The sequence below is a fragment of the Lichenostomus cassidix genome, chromosome Z (genome assembly GCF_008360975.1).
Source record: "Lichenostomus cassidix isolate B80296 chromosome Z, HeHo_3.0, whole genome shotgun sequence".
Lineage (NCBI taxonomy): Eukaryota > Metazoa > Chordata > Aves > Passeriformes > Meliphagidae > Lichenostomus > Lichenostomus cassidix.
The window spans coordinates 46919448-46942068 of record NC_139511.1 but is presented as its reverse complement, the minus strand read 5'-3'; the positions used below and the strand labels follow the sequence as shown (position 1 = coordinate 46942068).

The 22621-nt window shown below is 34.6% G+C and overlaps 1 protein-coding gene across 6 annotated transcripts in view; it reads left to right on the top strand.

The window, feature by feature from the left end:
• Positions 1 to 22621, top strand: part of KDM4C (lysine demethylase 4C) — a 249253-nt gene that overhangs the window by 136823 nt on the left and 89809 nt on the right. For all 6 annotated transcript variants that reach the window (XM_085043366.1, XM_085043368.1, XM_085043367.1 and 3 more), the window contains 3 exons: positions 15672 to 15853; positions 16709 to 16925; positions 17841 to 17917. In XM_085043366.1, coding sequence (XP_084899492.1) covers positions 15672 to 15853; positions 16709 to 16925; positions 17841 to 17917 — 476 coding nt within the window. The remainder of the gene's footprint in view (positions 1 to 15671; positions 15854 to 16708; positions 16926 to 17840; positions 17918 to 22621) is intronic.

The window sequence follows — 22621 nt, the reverse complement described above, 5'->3', positions numbered from 1 at the left end:
TCTATTGATTTAGAGTAATCATTTAAAAGTTGATTTTTATACATGTCGTCCCCATGTTTCATATCTTTATATATGCTTTTGACTGTTTCTAAGTTGTGTGTAGGTTTGCAAGTAGTGAATAGTGTGCAAGGTGTTAGAAGTAAGTACCATACTTTTCACAAACATAGAAAGAAGTGTAAAAATGTAATTCTGGTTTTAGACATAGGGAAAATAACCCTTATGACTAGAAAGCAGAAAAAGGTCTCCTCTGTATTCCCCCAGCTGAACAAAATTAGTGAGAAATTTTTTAGAGCATTTTTTTGATTATTTTTAAGTGTCACAAACCAACTTGAAGTAATGTTGGTTTTATTTTATTTTATTTTATTTTATTTTATTTTATTTTATTTTTATTTTATTTAATTTTATTGATTTTATTTTATGGCTGAGTTGTAACCATGAAATTCCATTGTTTAATCTAATTGCATAAATTAGGAGAGTAATGTTAAGCAATGATTTTGGATGGCTTGTTCAGATCTTCACTCCAGATTGCAGAGATGCACATTACTGTAGGGTACCCTTGGGCATTTCAAGCAATAGAGGGAAATAGAAACATGTCCATAAGTAATGATGCTAAAGGACACTAATATATAGAGTCAAAATAAAGAAGTAAATATTTCTGCAGTTATGAAAGTTAGTGCTTTGTAACTAGATACCATGGTGGTCAAAAATATTAAAACCATACTTGGAACTTTTCAAATGATCATTTTGGGAGCTTACTTGAGTACTTTACATTTAGAGAGTCAGTGCCTTATGCAGACAGGCTACAAAATGTAAGAAATGTACCCAACAGAGGGATTTGCTTCTCTGAAGTAAATATGAAAAGTAAATCTACTTTACCCAGCAATCACATATAGAGTCACCCAAAGCTGATGAATGAAGCTACTTTAATCTATCGAATGTAACTTGTGAAGTTTATGACAGTGTGCGTCAAAATTATAGATGAAAATGGAAAACAAATGCATTCCTTTTTCATATCACCTTGCCATTTTAGTTCTCTAATGCACAAAATTTTCAGGTGCTGTTTTCCAGAATTTCCTCAGTTACCAGAATTGGAGATAAGTTCTCACACTGCCTTAGACAGTTTAATATTCTGGAGCTGATACCATATCTGTAACTATGGGTCTGATTCCAACATCACTGCGTACTTCACTGTTTACCTGCAATTTTTACATGAATTTTTTTCCCCTCAAAATGACTTCTTGTTAACAGTAGCTGTTTCTTACAACTGCAGATAAATTTTCTTGACTTCAGAGACAGCATGCCTCTTAATTGATTCTTCTTGTAACTAAGCAATATTACACTTTCAGTTGGCAAGTTAGGCATTGTTGAGCTGACTGCTGTAATTTCAATTGACCCCTTGTCAATACATCTCCCTCCTTGTTTCAGTCCTGAAGTGATTGATTTGTGTCTCTTGTCTAACTAGTTTTAGCTAGCTAGATTCTCTTTAAGTTTTTATCTGAGCCGCAGCTTTGCCAGGCATGATACTACAATTAGCTGTTAAGCATCTTTCTGAAAATAAGAGACAGCTTAGAGCCATGATCTGTATCATGTGTGAGTATGTTTGGATACCTTGAGGGTTAGGCAGAGCATATTTCAGAGAGTGTTATGGTAATTTACAGGATGATACTAAGTTTCATCCAATAAAGTAATTAAAGATTTAAAAATGTGGTAGGTTTCAGTGAAGTTGCTCTTTTTTTAAAATTAGAGATTATATTCTTTTGGCCTGATGATGCTTTTTCAACATTATGGTTGAAACATACTTTAAAATTCTTGTTTAAGCATGGATTGTGTATGGTATAATCTGGCTAAATGATGATATGATGACATGATGACATTTTTAATTCAAGGATTCAGCTAGTACCAAGACATTTTGCATCTCATCCAGTAGTTTGCCAACGTCCTGGTGTATTACTTTCATGTAGAAGTAGCAGCATCCTGACAAGAAATCATATACCTTAAAATTTTTCCTCTTTACATGATGGTTGTCCTCCTGATAGATACGGGTGTATTTTTTTTAGGATTCTAAGACAGCAGAAGGAGATGTCTTAGAATCAGTAGCCGTTAAACACGTGTCTGCTTACTGATTGAAGGAAGTAGTTGAGAGTTTTATTGGGCATGGCAGTTACTGGTGTTTTCTAGCTGGAGCTGGAATTATTATTTTCATGTGTCTGTTTCTCACTGTAATTTGATTTATCAGCTGGCTTTTGTATGAGAATTGAAGAGAAACAATAGTGTTTGGATGAGTAGAATGTTTACATCCAAGACAAAGACTGAAGAACTGCTGAAGGAGACTGGCAAACTGAAGCCTCGTTAGCTTACCTGACACATGCTGGCATGCGAGTTAAAGATGTGTAGCTAGATGATTTTCTGATTTTGTTCAAGATTGTTTGTGTCAGATACCAGGGAAGTAATCAGTATCAATGTGCTAATGACTGTGTTTGTCTTTATGAAGGTGCTTCATCCATATTCCGAAGTTAGTAGAAACATAATTCAGCGTTCGTACTTACTCAGTTCTTGTTCTCTGAGTTTCTGAGCAAATATCATGCTGGCTGAGACAATATAATCTCTTGGTACAGTAATTTCTGAGTGATTCTATTCTTTTACAAGGGGGATTTATGTATGGATACATTAGTTTATATTTTAATTTATCTGGGTCCAGTAAAATCATAACTGCAAAGAAAATGAAGATGAAGGCTAGTGCTGATGTGAAAAATTAAGAAATTGAAGCTTTATATTTCATCTGTAACTTGTATCACTTACCAGAAGTTTGGTAGTCTGACACCATTTCTAATACAGATAATATATATTCAAATTAATGTATTAGAAGTCTTTCAGATACTAGGGTTCTATTAAGAGGTTTCTGTGAATTGAGGTGATCAGAGGCTGTTAATAATATGTAAGCAGCATTCTTTGACACAGTCAGCCATTTCAGAATCATAGTTCTGCAAATAGAATACTATTGTATTGAACAGCATGGTTAAATCGTAGCAGAGACTTTCTGAATTCACATTAAATACAGAGTTCTTTGGCAGAAATTTTTTTTTTCAGAGGATCACTTGGACATTTGAGTTTTGTGCTTTCTTCTTATGACTGTATATGCTTATATATGTGTGTATTTCTTTATGAAAAATAATTGGTCTAATTGTTTATTTTTTGTCTATTGGTGTTATTTTTTTTCACTCTATCTGGTGCCTTTCCCTATGTATATCTGACTACTTGTGGAATTAATGCCTAAAAGACTGAGCACTGAGAAATACTACGAACTGGGGAACCAATCCGAGAAATCGTAGCTCAAGAAAATAAGTGCAGCAGTACAGTGTGGGCTGTATGTCACACTCAACATGCTAACAATTTTCATGTTAATTGTTAGCATGTTGAGTTAGTACGCAATTGTTAGCATGCAAAGTTAGTACGCTTGCTCCTTCTGCTGAATTTGCTTTTTTATTGCTTAAGTGAACCCAAATACAGCTGTATTAAATACAACAGAACATTATTACCACAAGTTGATATACTGAGTTGAGCATAAGACCACTCAACATGCTAACAATTTTCATGTAAATTGTTAGCATGCTGAGTGGTCTTATGCTCAACTCAGTAACATGCTAACAATTTTCATGTAAATTGTTAGCATGCTGAGTGGTCTTATGCTCAACTCAGTAACATGCTAACAATTTTCATGTAAATTGTTAGCATGCTGAGTGGTCTTATGCTCAACTCAGTAACATGCTAACAATTTTCATGTAAATTGTTAGCATGCTGAGTGGTCTTATGCTCAACTCAGTAACATGCTAACAATTTTCATGTAAATTGTTAGCATGTTGAGTGGTCTTATGCTCAACTCAGTATATCAACTTGTGGTAATAATGTTCTGTTGTATTTAATACAGCTGTATTTGGGTTCACTTAAGCAATAAAAAAGCAAATTCAGCAGAAGGAGCAAGCGTACTAACTTTGCATGCACATTGATTGGTCCCAGAGATTTCTTTCCAGCACTGTTTGGTCACACAAACATTAGAAACTGTTTTTAGATTCAAGTTCACTAAAATTTCCCATTGCCCTAAATGTTATCGCATATAGACTGAATTCAGTATGGGGCTCTTTGTTTATGTTTTTTAGCATTTAAGTATGATTCAGAATTTCAGAGTCCTTTTGCTTTCATTAGTTTGTAAGATAAGGAAACAGAAAACTTTGGAAATGGAAATAGGGGCTTGTGCTATGACGTAGTATAAAACCTTGGTTTTTACATTCACTGTCAGCATCCGGTGAGATGTGCTTGATTTGATATTAGTAGTCAAACCATTTAAGGGTTGTTCAGTAATGTCATATATAGGCTAAGTCTGCTTAAATAGGGGAAAACTACGCTTGTAGATGCAGTTAGTATGCTGTTGTTTCAGAGCTTAAAATGGGAGATTTTGCTTGAAGATTCTCATTTATTTCAGAATGAAATGTTAACTTTTTTTCCTGGTGTTGCATAGGAGGTAGATAAGAATTTGCTCACCAGTTGATAGAGGCATGTTTATATTTACCACATTAGTATTCCAATTTCCAGCATCTCTTTCCCTCCCATCGTATTTTGTTAAATGAAGTTTTACTTCTTTAAAATACTTTTCTTTTGTGTGAGTAGGGGTTAATCAAGTATATAATTTGCATTTTTCAAATATCATAATCATTTAGCGCTGAAGAGTCCAGCACTATCTACCACTTGAAACAGTATAATTGTGCTAGAAAAATGTGTTTTCTGTCCTTTTCTCTGGTACTTACATTACTTCCGTTTTGTTCTAATACAGTTTTCAAGATATGATTACCATAATTAAAAAAATGTTCTGACACTTACAAAGCATGTGGTGTTCTGAAGACCCCAAGAAACCTGTACAAAAATGTAGTATAATCTTTAGGAGGTATTTAGGAAAGGGATGTGTTGAAAGGTCAAATACAAGCTTTTCCTAAATTTGCAGTATTCTTGTCAACCTTGGGTCCAGCAGCTGGTCTCCAGAAATGGCCTTTTAGTGGACACCTACAAGATCAAATATTAGCCACTATTTTGATCAAGAGTGGAATACAAGCCAGTTCTTCTAACATTTAGCCTCATTTGCTGGACAGTGGTGTATGCTGTGGTCATTGAAGAGTCATTGTTCTCTAGGTGAACCTTGCAGTTCTAATTGTGCTACTTCCTTACCTTTGAAATACGGTATTTTACCTTGTAACAGACTGGATAGAATTGCAATCTTGATTAGAAAGGCATGTATAATTTCTCATTATCAGGTGTGCCAAAATGAAAATGGATTTCCTGCTGCATTAGTGCAGCCTCTCAGTAGCCTTCTCAAGGGTAGCTATGGAGTTGATAGGCAAACTAGACACAATATTTATCAAGCAGACAGATATCCCTTCTCTAGGGAGATCTGGAGCTGAGTTTATGTTTCTAGAGTTATGGTCTGAGGAGAAACCAAAAACATGACTCACAATTCACTGAGGTATTGGTGCAGAGTATTGCCTAGTATGTTATTCTAGTTAAAACTTTCGTTTTCCAAATTAAAAAACCCCTAACCTATAGAGTTATCATTGCCTACATCAAAATCTGAAGCTGCTCTATAAACCATTTGTATCGGAAGTGACTTAATACCAAAGATGTTTTGCTAAATACCTTTTCTTAGCTGAGAAGTGTATGAAATATATATTTTTTAATGTACAAAGTAATTACACTTAGGAAATTGATCCTTGAAGGATTTTAAATGCAGTTGTTGTCTAGTGTATGAAGTGTTTGTAGGATATTTGTTTTAGTAATCTGCAGGAAATGTAGCTTGAAGATAAAAGTTTGTAATTCTAATTCGGGCGTTGATTTGTCATGAATTTGGATCTGTGATTGAGTCTTTCTGTTTTGGATCTTCTATACTTACAAAGATAAGTAACTATGCGAGGCCTTAGTTCAGTGAAGAACATCTGAACAATCTTAACTGAATGCATTCAAGTAACCTTATTCCTCAAATTTCACTTGTGTTTTGCCCAGAGGAACTTGTGCTGGAATAGTGTGACTCAGTTTAGATTCGTGCTACCTGAGGGATTTAAAATAACCATAAAATGTTTCCCCCACTAGGTACTGTTTTTTCTCTTTAGAGTAGCATAAAACAGGAGTATAATGGGGATTCTGCTTTGTAATTTCTGAAACACTCTAACGGCATAATAATTGGATATTTTTTTGATCACATAGTGTTTGGCAGTGTGGTCAGTGTTGATACATTTTGATTTCCAGAATAAGGAAGTACCACCAAGTAATTCTGTTGTATCTGAGAGAATCTTTTTATTAATAGGCAAGACATGCCTGATGATTGCGAGAAAGCTTTCTGTATTTTTCCACTTTAGTACAGATGCATATCCTGGAAGACTATGGTGTTTCATTAGTAAATCAGTGTACATGTATATGGATGGCAGTATCAGTTCCCAAAAATTCCAATGTAATTTTAGTTATTGATCAAGTTATAAGTACATTGACCACAAGCAAGTTAAATTAGAATGCAAAGTATGAATTTTGTTTATAAAAATTGTGTAAAATAATGTGCAGGAATGGAATGGAGAAAGCAGCTGTTGATAAGTGCTATGAATTAAAGCTTTTCAATAGAGCAGATACCTGCTAATCTTTAGCTAGTAGTGTGGGCTTGTAATGGTTTCGTACTGACAGCTATGTTTTTTGCTGATAGGCTGTGCAATGGATTCCAGCAGATCTTCTTTTGTTTCTGTTTTGATTTTGATGAGATGCCTCTTTGAACAGAATTTTAAATACAGTGGCTTTCTTTAAATTTACACAGTGTAAAGACAGGTGAAATTACTGGAATTGCTTTGATATATATACAATATGTATAAACATATGTACAATAATGGAAATGATAATACAAATATGCTGTCAATATTTCATATTGGCAGTTGTTAGAAATATAAGAACGTCTTAATTTCTGTGACCTCCTGCCCACATTTTAAAAACAGTTGCCTTACTAGCAGGTCACCTTTGAGCTTTAGTTCTTGGACATGGTAAGCAGCTGTATTTCTGGAGTCACTAGATAGTTCATGGACTTCAGCATCAGTAAGAATATGTTGCTTGTGCTTCAGCTTGGGTAACCAAAATAAGCAGACATCTTTAACAATTTGAACCTTCACTGCCAGGGTTAAATTCTTCATTCCATATGCACAAAAAAGTTGTGCATATAGAATGCAGCTATTCAGGGAATTGAGTGAATGAAAAATTGATTTTACTCCTTGTAATTATTGGGTTCCTTTATGATCTAGTGTTTCAAATAGGGAATTATTTTGTTGCAGGAATTAGTAAGCAAACAAAAATGGTAATTTTCAAAAATAATAATTTTATAGTTCTCTAAACCTAGTTTTACAGATCATATAAATGTCAGCTGAATCTCTGTGGTATGAGTTGTCAGAGCTTTCTGCAACTTAGTTTTTCAGAATCGTAGCAATATAAATGTACAGACTGACAGGATCGTTTTACATATTCCACATAGTGAAAATGCAGTATTGTAGAAATTTTACTTAGTTTAAGTTAGGCTGTTTAACTATTTCTTTTATTTATTCTAATATGCTGTGTTAATTTCTCCTCTAACTTATGCACTACTACTCACAAGTAAATACACAGCAATCTGTGAAGCCCTGCTTTGCTCTCCTTTCTTCAACTTCTCAGAATCTTCCTGTTTTTCATATTCATCTAAAGTATCAGTGAGATCAGTGTTTTGCCCTGCTGTCCATAAAAAATCATGGGTGGGGTTTTCCCATCCCTCCTTTTCAAAGTTACTGGTGAGATTTTTTCAGCCTTTGCTAGTATTTATACTAATTTTATCTACTTTTTTAAATGATAGTGGTCCTGTCTGCAGCCAGTCTTAATCACAGTGAGATTTTTCTTACTAGGTTCTTATGTGTGACTAACACCAAATCAGTAAGAATGTTTTTACCAAAGTAATTTTTACTGTTTTAGTGGGTACCACTCACCCTCAGGAAAACCTGATGACTTTGCCAGTTGATGTAGGAGTAAAATACACCCTGACCAGGTTTTTTTAGATATTCTAGGTGTGGATGGTTTAGTGAATAACACAGAATTTTCTTATTTGAAATTACTTGAAATTACATGGGATTTTGATTTAGCAGAGTGATACGGCAATTCACTTAAATCACAGCGAAGATAAAAATTACATGTAGCAGGGCGTAGAATTGTTACATACAGTTTAGGTGCAATACAAGTACAAATCACATTGGGCAAAGTGTAGCAATCACAATACACAGTTCAATCACAAAACAAATGGGAATTTCATTATGGAACTCTAATAATATTCTGAAGGAAAATCAGAATATGCCAGTATCAAATCTTTCAAATTTGTCAAATTGTCTTTTAAAATAATTTTTTTAGTGCTGAATTTCTCTAACTTTTCAAAACATTTTGACATCTGCTACAACTGATGACTTACACTTTTTTGATATTTTGACTTTTTTTTATTAAAGCCCCCCATTACTTCTTTTTGGGAGCTAAATCTTATTTGATCCAGGAGCTCTTCAGCTTAGCCTCTAGAGCTCTGATTCAATATGGTTATCTTTACATGCAATTTTTATGAAAACTGAAGTATTAATAGCTAATTTGACAGTTAGACTCCCTAACCAAAAATGTATACATACTTCACAGTACTTTTACTCTGTGGTCCCATACAAAAAAAGAAAATTTCTTGAAGAGTACAATAAACTAAAAAGTTTTTATTTTCATATTTTGCTGTGAAATCTATGTCTTTCATTACTGAAAAAAATCCAAAAAACACCACTTTCTGAAACTGAATTTGGTGATATACTGCAAGAACAGTAAAATTTTGAAATACAAGACTTGTTCCCGACTGTCTTTTTAAATTTTTTTAAAATTTGTATTAATATTATTTCCTCCAGGACATTTGAAACTATAGATAATACCTCCCAGGGCTGAGATTATGCTCAACTACCTGAAAAATAACAGATGCTTCTGTGCTCTTCATAGCGGAGAATGCTGCTGTACAAAGCCAGGAAACATCAGTGGAACATAACCCCAAGCAGCAAAATCATTGTTGAGATTGGCAAAAGCAAATTGTACTGTATTAGTGTCTATGGCTTTTCACATCTGCTGGGTTAAATCAGCAAATGCTGGCAAACAGCCCATTCTGCAAATGGCCCAAATGTTTTCTGCCTGATAATTTGAGTTTAACATTCAAAGCATTAGCATTGTATGTTGGAGCAAGTTTCCCACAAACTATTAAACCAGTAACATTAGTGAAAACAATTAATTCATTCACTTACTCACTTGGAAAGCAGCATAGTGACTGTTTGGAAGTACTTTGCTATGGAAGGAGTTCCCTTTGTATTGAAACAGATTCTAGGCTATAATTTTCTTTTTGTTTACACAGTTTGTTTTAATGAATTGTTTCACTTTTCTTAAATATGTGAAGGGGTACAGATGCATATAAATAATCACATTCATGAGAACTGGTATTTCTGAAATTATATTACGGAGATTAATTGATCCTATATAAATATTTTTTTCAGTACGAATATGGTAGCAGGACCTATTATCCAGTTTAGTGTTGCTGATCACCTTGTACTATCAGTACCAGTATGGCTGAATTATATGTGTTGTGCTTTAAACCCAGCTGGCATCCAAGCACCACACAGCTGCTCGCTCATTCCCCCACCAACCGGATGAGGGAAAGTATTGGAATGTTCTTGTACTACTCACTGTCAGGGTGGCACAAGAAGCATGAAAGGCCTTGATGCTGTGCAAGCACTATTCAACAGTAAGAAAAACATCTCTGGACTATCAATATCATATTCAGTACAAATCCAAAACCCAGCCCCATACTAGCTACTGTGAAGAAAATTAACTCCACCACAGCCAAAACCAGCACAGTATGATACAGTGAGATTTATATCAACTATGAGGCATTTATTTAAAATCACTAATTGTATCATCAAGTGTTTCTGCTTTTCGGTTGGAAAAAAGACCACTTGGTCAAACCCCTTAGGAAACAAAATATTTTTACCCTAATTATGAATTGTATCTGGTAAAGTAATATTACAAAAACGCATTATATTTGCAGTGAAGTAAAAATGCCCTGCTGGTTTAGGGTGATTCCAGATCTATGACCACTGTTAGTGGTGACAGTAAAGAGATGTTTTGACATACTTAGGAATAGGCTGCATTACACCTTCCATTTAATACATTTTTGACTGGTATGAGTGCATTTTAGACTTCAACATGAATATGTGATATATTTACAGCCAGAGACATAACAGAAATTACAAAAATGGACTTAATTAATATATGAGTGTTTAAAAACCATGTGCATACTAACAACCTTCCACAATAAGTTTCCTTTGGAGCCTGGAAGAGGCAGGAATGTCACTCTTGTGTCAAGGACACTCCACATAGTTATTATCAAAGCATGGACAAAGGGAGTGATGTATTTAATGATGTATTGATACTGTATTTGAATCCAAGTAGGGTGTGCTTTCAAAATGTATCCAGTAAAGGATGTTCAAACTTAATTTAAACATATATCCCAACTTGAAAGTTTTGCATCTTATCCAGGAAATTTGTCTGTTTAAACTGTAGTGCCTAGCACTGTAACCAAATTAAAGTCAGTCCTCTTACTCATAAATGTAATTCAAATATCAGGACTTAAGAAGTGTTGCTTCTGCCAAAGTCCAGTGCTCTCTCACCAGGTTCTTTTAGATACCCCACATGAGAAGTATTAAATATCAAATTTACTGGTATGGATATGATGTTGCTCAGGATTTTGCACAAGCAGAGAGATGTACTGAAATCACAATACAATTGCAATATAGTAGTTGCAGTATACAACTGTATCATAGTGTAAATGTGATTCCGATTACTGACCATATGTGCTTACGGACATATGATGATAAGAAAATTAATCAGATAATTATAATTTTGTTTTGTTATGAAGCACTTCTGAATTCCTGTAAGCAGCACTTGTATTTCAGGTTAAGCATAACATTTGCACTAGAACATGATATTGTGTGAGGTGTTCTGCTGAAGAGATGTTTATTTTTTTAGAAGCAATGGCCTTGATTTTCAAGACAGTATTTGTTACTAAGGAAGTCATTACTGTATCTAGAGCGTCATTATTCAGGTGGAGATTAAAGAACAGTAGTAGATCAACCATAGACTGTTAAGATGGTTCTTTGAGTATTCTTCAGTGTGTCTATGTGTTATGCATGAGTGTGCGATATCTTGAACAGTGCTGTCAATTGAGGTGCAGATATATATTAAATTTCCCTGTCATGGCTAGCAGGTTCAAATCTTGCGTTTTTCTTTTATTCTCTCTGACAGTGAGATGTATTCTGTACTATATTTGAGTTGTAATATCTATGTGAAAGAATACCAAGAATGCTTTATTCATTTTTGTCTTGATTACCTCTTAATTTGAAATGCATGTTTCATGCCAAAAAGCTGAAAAAAGAAAATGGTACACCAGAGTTCACACCAGGGAGTTCTGTTGCGCATCTGTGCAGAGTCCTGTTCATGGCACTCACTCCCAGTGAATTGTGAGAGAATGTCAGTGACTGGATGTGAGTTATAGCAGACCTAGGAGTCAAGGTAGATTCCCTAGCTTCATTTCATGTGCTGTGTAAAGAAAATGCTCTCAATAACCTTACATTATGTCACTGCATTGGCTGACCTGAATCTTTTGAATTGCCTGTCTTGGGCCATTGGTAGCTGCTCTGAGAGCAAGGCCAAGTTATCACAATGAAGGTTTGATTGTGTAATAGTGCACATTGTAGTTTGTTGGTTGGCAGCATTGCTTAAGTGACTATTCATCAAAACTTGCTCTACCAGAACTGAGAGTATTCTCATGCTCTTTCAGAAAAATGCGAGTATGTAAGATTATGAATGAAACATCATGTTCATAGCACTTTTTGAAACTTTACATACTAGTCTTACAAAGCAGATATATGATTTTTGTGGGAGCAACGTATCTTTCACTGTAGGAACAGATGCTTCCACCACAGATTCTGCAGGTTTTGAGTACTTGCAATTGACACTGATACACAGTTGAAGTAAAAAGTATGCCTGCTTTTAATAATGGAGTTTCTGATATCCTTCAGTCAGTATGGACAACACAAATTGTTCTTGGTTTTCATTCTGAGAATCCTCGGTTAAGGAGGATTTTGAACGGAGCCAGCTGGAGGCTGCAGTTGTCTTGTGTCCTCTAACAGACACATCTGATCAAAGAAACACTGAGCTCACATGAGGCCCCGGAATGCCTGTCCTGAAACGGCATGCAGAAATATGAGTCAGAAAGGTAAATTTAGTTTAGAGCTACTGATTGCTCTTCAGCTAAATAGTAAGTAATGAAAGGAGTAATTAAAGAAAATAAGAGGCGTGAGAAGCACTGCATAAACAGGAAAAAAAAATCTAAAAACCCCTCAAATTTTCCAAGGTGTTTTTGGTCATTAGTAGGGCATTGGTAGTATCAAATGAGCAAGTGAAGAAAGGCTATAAACAGTGCCAAGATAGCAGTGTTTGTAACATCAAGAAATTATATACTCTATGCTTTCTTTAAACAGTTGGAGAGCTGGTTGTTTTTTGGTTGTTTGTTTTTCTATTTTTTAAAAAATTTTTTTTTATTTCCTTGATTGTTTTGGTTAACCAAATTCTCAGTTTTAATTAATGGTGCATAACTTCACTGACTATGTGGAAACCAGGATGGTACCTCCACTTTTTCTACCTGAGAAGCTGATGTGGAAATTCTTCTTCTTACTAATATTGGTGCACACATAGAAAAAAAACCCAAAAAACACAAAGTGAAACTTCCCAAGTTCTACTGATGTAGCATATTTACACTGGAGATTGCATATTGTCCCTGGTGAGGAAGCTGTTTAAGGCAGTATTGTTGTCATACTCTGTAATGGGGTTGTGTACTCTGTAACTTTTTAGTTTATACCAATTTCTTTTGCCATTTGATTATTTCAGTGAGGGTAGGTGAATGTTGATTATAAGGAGGTGAACTAATATTTTTGAAACCCTGGAAAGGTGGTAATTTGGGCTCAAGTTTGCCTAGGAAATTCCTGAGGAGAACTGAAATTCACTAGCCTTATTGTAGTGATAACAGAGTATCAGGTCAGACAAAGCTTGTAATCCTTAGGAGCATCTATTCTGTCTATTCATAATTTTGTATCTTGCAAATGTAACATTCCTTTAAGTAGTGGATTAGGCAGCCTCCCTCTGAAAAGAGGAGGGATATTTTTCCTTTCTTGTTATGGTGGAGAAGAGTGAGGGGTTGGTTGCATGGTGTAATATACCAGAGGATCATATTAGAGATCTTGTGTAGCTCATGCAGAGACAGAAGATTGTAGTAAGGACCATGCAGAAGACAGTCACACCTCAGAGGACATAGAATTCAATCAGAGATATTAAAGATCAGAGGGAAATGTTGAAGGTTTGCTTCTAGTCAGTAACTAACTGGAAGTGCTCTAAGCATAATGTAAAGGAGGAAATAAATTTGTTAAAATAGTGTTACAATTTTTTGGGTTTGTGCAAGATGGAGTCTGGTATATATGTATATGACACTTTGTCTCTAGCTTCATTTGGAATGTGGTTCAGAAATAAAATACAAAACTCTTGAAAGCAAAAGAATGCTGTTAAAAGCCAGATTTATTCTTGTCTCTTGAGTTCTTTTCAATTTCTTAGTTGGGAAAGGATTTGTATAGATCACATAAGAGGGAACTGAAATTATGGTGTTTATATGGAATTAGGATGTAAATATTATTTTCATCAAAACCTAAAACAATATGGTTATGAACTCAGCAGTCTGCTGTAGGCAGTGGAAAGCCAGAGCACTGTGTGAGAGAACTGCAGTTATCATCCTAGAATTGGTTCCAGGACTGTAAATACTAAGATAGATTTTTAAATAAAGAAGAGCATAATAGGCTGAGTTTCTGGGTGAAGGCTTCAACTATCATGGAAGAACTATTCAGCAGTGATAAGGAGTGGTGTAATCAAAGGATGTCAGTTTCGAAGAGGATAATAGATACAGAAGATACTACAAATCTTCACAATGAATTTTGTATGCCTCCTTGTTTTCTTCATAAGGCAGAATCAAGCTCTGAATTTTGAAATACGAAAGTACTTAAAATAATGAGTACAAGCTCCTGAAGGAAAATAATGTGAAAGTAAGAATTAAGAAAAAATCTGTAAGGGTGAAGCCACTTGTAAGATGGCTCTTTAAAGGAAAATTTAAAGAGATAGGAAAAGAATGAGAGAAATAAATTTCAGAGCTATGTGTTTTACAGTTCTTTAAAATTGCAAGCAATAGAAGAAGTATGATTGGACAGAATGTTTTTAAGCAAAAACTTTGTTAAACTTTTAACTTAAAAAGTAAGTAATTAAAAAAGTTTAAAAAGTAATACTGGCATTTCATATGTTCATCTTCTTCTTGTATTTAGCTGTTTCTTCACTGGTGTTCTTTTGAAGCTAGCTTTTTCACCAGAAAGCTCTGCTGCTAAATATTGTCAGCTTTTTTGTAGTTGTTTTGTTTGCTTCCTTCTAGCTGGATTATTAGCAAATATTTATTGAATTGGTATTAATTCTTTTGAGAAAATATAAAAAATGGATTAAAAATCACATGCAGGATATATTTGTTAATTTATTTTTATTACACTTGGCTTGCTTGTAGACAAATATTTTAGTTGATATTTTATTCAACCCTGATAAAAATTTTGCCAACTTTATGGTGGTTTTGTAGTAATGTGTGACAATTTATCATAGGAGACCCATAGAGCCTCTGCTTTTTCATAAAGTGAAGAAAGCATTCATGGGCTGAAGGAATGTGATGAATCAGCTTAATGGACTTAAATGTTTCTCTGTGTTGGAATTTTCTTCTTCTGAAGTAAACAGTTTTTTTAAAATCATTAGAAAAAGACTGTATGCTATAGAACTTTCTTGTTATCAGAAAGTTTTGTTAAAAGCTTTTCATATCTTCCTTTCCACCTTCAATTCCAATAATTAAAATTATTCTGATTGATACTTACACGCCTTCTCATTGATTGTGAAAGATTTAGTAGGCACTGTCTGTACAATCCAGCATTCATGTCCCTCTGCTCCTTAGATCTGATTGTTCCCCATTTCTCCCTGGCTATAGCTGCTGCCTTTTTTTCCCCTTTGCAAAATGAGTATCAGTCTCCATGAAGAGTTTGTGAGATGCCATCCTGTGTGAATGGAGTGATTTGTCTGGTAGGGCTGCCAGGATGCAATATGTTCCATCTATAAGGAATTTAGGGCAGAGTGTGTAGCGGGAGAGGGAATAGAGTTTGGAGGGATTAAGGAGAGAGTGGGAGAGTGAGACAAAATGTTGAGGATATGAATACAAATTGTAAATGGTAGAGCTACTTTGATACGCTGTACATGGAGCAGTCAGCTCATGACACAGATGTCAAAGCACTTAATTGTGGGTTTTTACTGACATGACATTCTTTTAGACTTCCGCACCTGTATTTGCACATGGACTTCTTATAACATTGTTTGATCTTCTTTATTAGCACACATGACAGATTCATTGTTATCTTCATTCCATGACTACAGTATAGCCATTGTTTACTTTCTTTAAGAACTGCCTGAGACTACCTTAATTGAGGAGAAAGTTCAAGAGTCGGAGGCATGGGCCAGGCCTCTGGTCTACCTGTGGCAGACAAGACAATTGAATTTCAATGCTGAAAAAGAATACAATACAGCTTGTGCAAAAAAGGAACCTCACTGTGCCATTTGCACTCTTCTCATGCCATACTATAAGGTAAGCAAGATTCTCATAGCGTCATCTCTGGATGAAGTGGGAAATAGCTGTCTGGCTACCTAATTTCCAGTAAATTATAAAAAAGATAAATGTAGGCATTTCATTTTTAAGAGAGGTAAATTAACTCACTGCTGTTAAAATTAGAACTGATACTTTGTTCACCTGCATCTATTCTTGGCTGCAGGCAGTGTATGCCTTCCGCTACCAGTTGTGCAGGGTTGATGTTAGTGTGTGTGTATTTGCCCTTGAAATTACACTTTTTGACATGGTGAACCTAAATAGGTTTGTATCTTCTAACGATTGCCTTATATGTACATCTCTAAATACATTTTATCAGAGCCTCTTATAGGCTGCCTTCCTTTAGTGTTGAGGAAATAAGTATTTTCACAGTATTTAGGCCTTCTCTGGAAAAAATATTCCCTCCTAAACAATCTAATGCAGAGCATTGTTTGATACTGTCTTATGGAATTACTGTATCAAATGGCAAGTAAAAATTGTGTTGTAGTACTTTGTTGCTAATTCTGAAGCTGCTAAGCTGGAATTTCCTCAGCATGGGAACCAGGAAAGAAGTCTTTATTGCACTGGACCCAATTAAATGGCTCAAGAGGTACGGTATCATTAAACACTGCTGCAATAACACTGGTTTGCAGGCTGAGCGCTATTTTAGATTTCACAGTTATTTGGAACAATTGAGGTAGAATGACTGTGATAAATACCTAGAAGCAGTTAATTTTCTTGCGAAAGTGTTACACTTACTGCGAAAGGTAGGAGGGGAAGAATAGTTTCATCATTGTCAAAAGGAAGAGTAAGACTCTCCTTTCTTTTACTTAAATATAAATTTTGTTTATTTTCCAGCCAGACAATCATGATGAAGAAAGTCCAACTTTCAGGGAAGCAAACTCAGCAGAAACATTGATGGCAGAAAATCAGAAGACGAAACCTCTTATTCCAGAAATGTGTTTTATTTATAGTGAAGAAAACACCGAAAACTATCCATCAAATGCCTTTATTGAAGAAGATGGAACAAGTCTTCTGATTTCATGTGCAAAATGTTGCGTTCGGGTTCATGCAAGTAAATAATCTAATTGTTCTGTTAGCAGAAATGTAATTTCGAATTTTGCTTTATTGATAAATAATAGTTAGTTAGGCTTCTAGCATGTCTTTAAAAATACTTGAAAAACATTTCCATTTGTAATGCTTCAGTCACTGGCTAATTTTTTTTTGAAGACTACATTGCATTATCTGTAATTTTTTTAATGATTGCTGTGAAAATATTGAAGAATTAACTTTCTTGTAAACGTTCAATAATCACGAACTTCTGATTCTTTTTTCTGTTCTGAGTGATTAAGTTACTCTTTTGTTTCTCTATTTGAATTCACTGTGCAGGGCTACTGTGTCCTTATTAAGTAGTTAGGGTGTCATTCTCCTGGAGGACTTGTGAATATTGCTATTAAATTTGGGTATGCAGTACTTTCCTTCACTTTGCATTCCTATTTATTGCAAGAGTGACTGATGAATGTGTGGATTTTCTGCAGTATCTCCTAAAGACAGAACTGTAGTAGTTAAGTCTAAGAAGTCCATGTGATATTTGGAAATGTGGTATATTTGCACCGAATAAATGTCAGTACAGTAAGTCAAATTTTTACTTCAGGGAGAGCTGGTGATTTCATATTACACTGACAAAAATAAGAAATTCACAGTGATTTGGCTTTTTTTGTGTGCTTGGGGTTATTGTTGTTTGGTTTGGTGTTTTTTTGGTTTTGTTTTGTTTTTCTTGTGGGAATTTTTGTGGGTTTTCTTCTTTTTTTTTTGAGTTTTCAGGAGATATATTCCATAGACTATGAAATTAGCAGTAAGCCTAGATTGCAGAATTCTGCTTTGTCACAGGACAGATGTGTTTTTTACTAAGGCTTATATACAATTGAATTGTATGACATTATTGACAGAAAACCAGAATATAATAATCAATCCAGCTCTCTTATTCTAGGTTGCTATGGTGTTCCTTCTCATGAAATCCATAATGAGTGGTTGTGTTCTCGATGCAGGAAAAAAGCCTGGACAGCTGTAAGTTTCACATGTTGTTTAGCTATCTAACATACTAGAGATTAAGGGAAATTAAAAAAGGTAGCATATGCATTATTTCATGTGGAACGCAACCTGCGTATTTTTTCTGATCACAGTTGCTGGGAAACAATATTTGTAAAATACGAGTAGATTTCCATTTAAAATGTAATGGCATTTTGATAGACAAACGTGGAGTATTTTCGTAGACTTACGAAAAGTATTGGCTAACAGGACATAATTTTGTGAAAAGTATTGTTCAAACAAACAACAAATTAAAATGCATGTAAAAGAGAAAAAATGAGATTTCTCCTACATAGGTGGAATCCAGTTTTAATCTTCCAGTGGCTGCCAGAATGCTTTATTACAACCTCCTTATCAGACAGTTATGAATTTGAAGGTCTTCTGAAGTACTTTGGTGACTACTGTTCTAGATACAGGGGAATATCAAGGGAAAAAGTGTAAGTCTGTTCCTGTGAGCTCAGAATTTAATTATCAGACAAACAGGGTTAGAAAGCCCCATTGCTCTATCAAATATTAAAAAATGTTAATTGCTTTTGGGGAAATCACAGCTATGATGTGCAAGTATGAGAGTTCTTAGGAGGAATTCATGGAATACCATGTATGACTGAATCACATATTTTTGTTAAAAACGTTGAAAAATTTAAAGTGTTGCCTTGGGATTTGATGTTAACTGCAATATGATAATAACACATTTGAGTGGAAATTTGGACTCTTTGTCTTTTGACTATAGTAAATTTTTTAAAGGTAAAGTCACTGAAAAAATTGTAAAACAAAATCTAGTCCTAAAATTTGTTAATTATGTATTGTAGAAAGGATTCTAAAATTGTTCTAAGGTTTTAAGGTTACAAATATTCTTGAAGTGAAGAGGACATTTAGATGGCAGCAGTAAGTGAAAGACAAGAACAATTGTGAAGTGACTGATGACTCATTTCCATTCACTGTGGGTCTGTTAAGGCGGAGCTTTGGTGCTATGATAGAGAAAGGAAAATATTGGGGAGAAGACTAAAAGTTAACTTGACTGGAATTTTTCTTTGGCAGACTTCTAGGGGAAAATAACACCTGTGGAAAGCATTGATTTATTTTTATTCTCTGAGAAGAATTGTTCATATTTTACTGAATAAGTTTGGGGTTATTCTCTTATTCTCTTACGCATATAAATTTCTGAAAATAAGGAAAATCTGAATTTTAGGGGAAGTACTTTTTTGGCAAAATTATTTGAGAAGATGAGATGAAGCAGTGAAAGAGGTATCAAAACCTTACAGGTAATGGCTGAATACAAATTTTTCGTGGTGAAGGTTTAGAATTGGATTTTTGCACACACTGTAGAAACTGGAGAGAGGACCCAATGTATTTCTCTAATTTTATATGTTAGCTAACAAGAGGATAATAGGACTGAAAAGGAGCACCATTTTCACTGTGTGAAGATTAGACAATATGCGTTAGCCGTTCAGACAATTTATTTAATGTAAGCTTTACCTCTTACATATTTAACTGAGTTGGTATAATTTTATGTGTGTATTGATTATTGTCCAGTTGAATTGCTAGAACTTACCAATTCATCTTTTTGTAGCTCTGTTTTGGTAACATGAGTGAAATGAATTTGTACCCCAGGAGTGTCCTTCATTAAGGCATGCTCGTGGAATAAAGTTGCATTCTTAATGCCTCAAGTCATCATTAAATTGGAAAGTTTCAATGAAATACCAAAGATTGAATAGACCTCTAGAGTAGTATTACGTTTGCTTATAAGTGTATTGATGTGTTGCCTTGTCTGCTGTCTTGTAGTCTTTGTTATTATGTATCATTCACATATAAATGTGAACTGTTCGTTTTCAACTGAAAGATGTAGGAGTAACAGATAGTAGGCATCTGTTACCCAAGTTAGCAGAAATCCAGCTGTTTCAAATGTATGAATAATGCTTTCTTAAATACTTACCCAAATCCACTTTTTTAACAACAGGGTCTTCAAAAATCCTGAGATGCAGATATGCTCAGAGCTGTTAGTGATTACAGGAGTTCGCACAGCTTAGATGAGGTGATGTCAGCCTGGAAAACTTACTGTTTTTTAAAAAGGCATGAAATGGGTCACCCGAGGATGTAGGTGGCAGTCAGCCTATTTCAGATGCCAAGAAAAATACGGAACAAGTGGTGAATCTATCAATTTCTAAAAGCCTAGAAAATAACAGAATACAAAGAGGTATCTATTTAAGAGCAGGCCACTGATTTTTTTGCTCATGGGAATAAGGAATAAGAAAAAGATTTCATGCATCCTAACTCAGATTCTTTTGATGTATTTTTAAATTTTGATACTTTAGTGGCAGAAGAGAGATGATGAAACTAATAGTTGCCAAACACATAGCAATATGGATTTGCTCTCAACCCTTAATACCTCAGACCACCAGCATCATTCTCAAGATTCTTAAAATCATTTAGAGAATGATAAATTTCTGGGCATCATTTGCTGATTACTTTTCATTTGGTTATGGAGCATATGTGGAAATCCAGACTGGTTTGTTTTAAGCTGTTTAAGATGATTGCACAGGAGCTGGGGGAAATTTCTTAATGTGAAGCTACCAAAGTGTTTAACTATATTGAAAAATAAAACCATATGGAGTTCAACAGAGATAGGGAGAGTGCTTAGGAGTTGTCAGGATGCACACATAATATGGGAGACTCTACCTGAGCAGTAGTTCCTGTTGCCAGCTGCAGTTGTGACCACTCTGGTCACAAACTCAATGTATTGTCTGTTCTATAGAACCTGAAACATCACATGAGGATGCTTAAGCTTTGTACTAGAAGCAAAGCCTGAAAAAAATGATGGAACAATCTTTCTGCTCCCTTCAGTTTTGGTGAGTGTCTAAGTGAGTGAGCTGAAGAATTGTGTCTAACAGTGGATGTACAACATTCAAGAAACCATGATGGAGTTGCAACTGAAATGGCAATAAATCAAAATTCTTTTAATCATTCCTGATAGATGTCAATTATTCCATAAGGCAGGATTGAAAAGATTTAATCTTAGTATAGCCAGGGGAAGGCAGAAAGGAAGGTCACATTTTATCATGCAAACTTGTATGTGTACGACTAAGAGTAACATAATCAATTGCAATTCTCTCATTTTAGGGGTAAGATGAGTTGTAGAGGCTTTAAGCTGCATCAGCAGAAGTTAATATTAATACAAGAAAATTTCATGGGTTTTTATTTCTGAAACTAGTGAACTACAGGGCTAGGATATATATATAGATATATATATATAGTTGAAGAAGACTTGATTGTGCCTTGAGGCAGAAGGATAAAATAGACATTGAATTTTGTTTTTTCTATAGTTCTGTTTTGCTTGTTTAGACAGTATTATTCATTGAAAGCAGTGTGGCTGTAGTTGTCTTTAGGGAAAAATGTCTTACTTTGATATTTAACTTAAATATGATAGTATATTTTTGCTTGTATGGAACCTCAGTTCTGACAGCAGCATGATAATAATTGCTGATACTTATTTCATCCTATTTGTCATTTTTGGATGTTTCTGTCCCTTCAGAGTTTGGGTGATAATCTTAGATTATGCTAACAGCTTTCACTTCAACATAGTACAATACTTTTATCTAATCTTAGCATTATACTTGAGATAATATAGTTCTCTTTAACTGGTTGTCTGTAAATCTATTAAAAATGACAACACAATTAAATATACTGCCACCCCAAAAATACTACAATCTCTTTTAAAAATCTGCATTTCTTGTTAGTTGTGCCAACCTGCAGCCTAAAGTTTTATGCTTCCTTTGAATTAAATACATATAATTATTTTATGAATAAATTTTAAAATTTTTATATATTTTTTCATATAATCATAGAATACCAGGTTGGAAGGGGACCTCAAGAATCATCTGGTCCAATCTTTCTTGGTAAAAGCACATTTAGACAAGATGGCCCAACACCCTGTTCATATGAATTTTAAGTGTCTAACATAGGGACACTCAACACTTCTCTGGGGAGATTAGTCCAGTGTCTGATAGTTCTCACTGGGAATTTTTTTCCCTTATGCCTAATCAGATTGTCTTCAGGAATAACTTGTACCCATTACCCCTTATATTTTCCAAGTGACTCCTTGTAAGAAAGGGAATCGCCATAGTCTTTGTATCCACCCATTAAATAGTGGAACCTGATGGTCAAGTCTCCCCTAAGTCTTCTTTACTCATGGCTGAACAAAACCAGTTCTCTCAGTTTTTCTTCACATGGAAGGCTTCCCAGTCATTTGCTCATCTATATGGCTCTTCTCTGGACCTCTCCAGCCTGTCCACATATTTTTTTACCAAATCTGAACACTGAATGTGTTTTCCATGTCTGTTGTTTTACATATAATATTTTAATTGTATTTTAAATTGCTGTGTAAAACCATAAGTCTCTCTAGAGAGGGAGATGAAATTAAGGAAAATTAGTTATTTTCATGACCTTTTTTTTTACTGGAGGGAATATAGAGTGTATTTTACATTCCAGCTGACACAGTTGAGACTTCAAATTTCTGCATGAATTAAATAAAAAAAAAATCAAATTCATCTAAATTTTTGTTCTGGATAATCATTCCTAAAATACTGCAGCCGTTGCAGAAGATCTGAAAGAGATTTGGCTCTCTGTGGGAACTATATATACACATGCCTTCCAAAATTTAAGTTTTTTTGTATCAGAAAAGTGCAC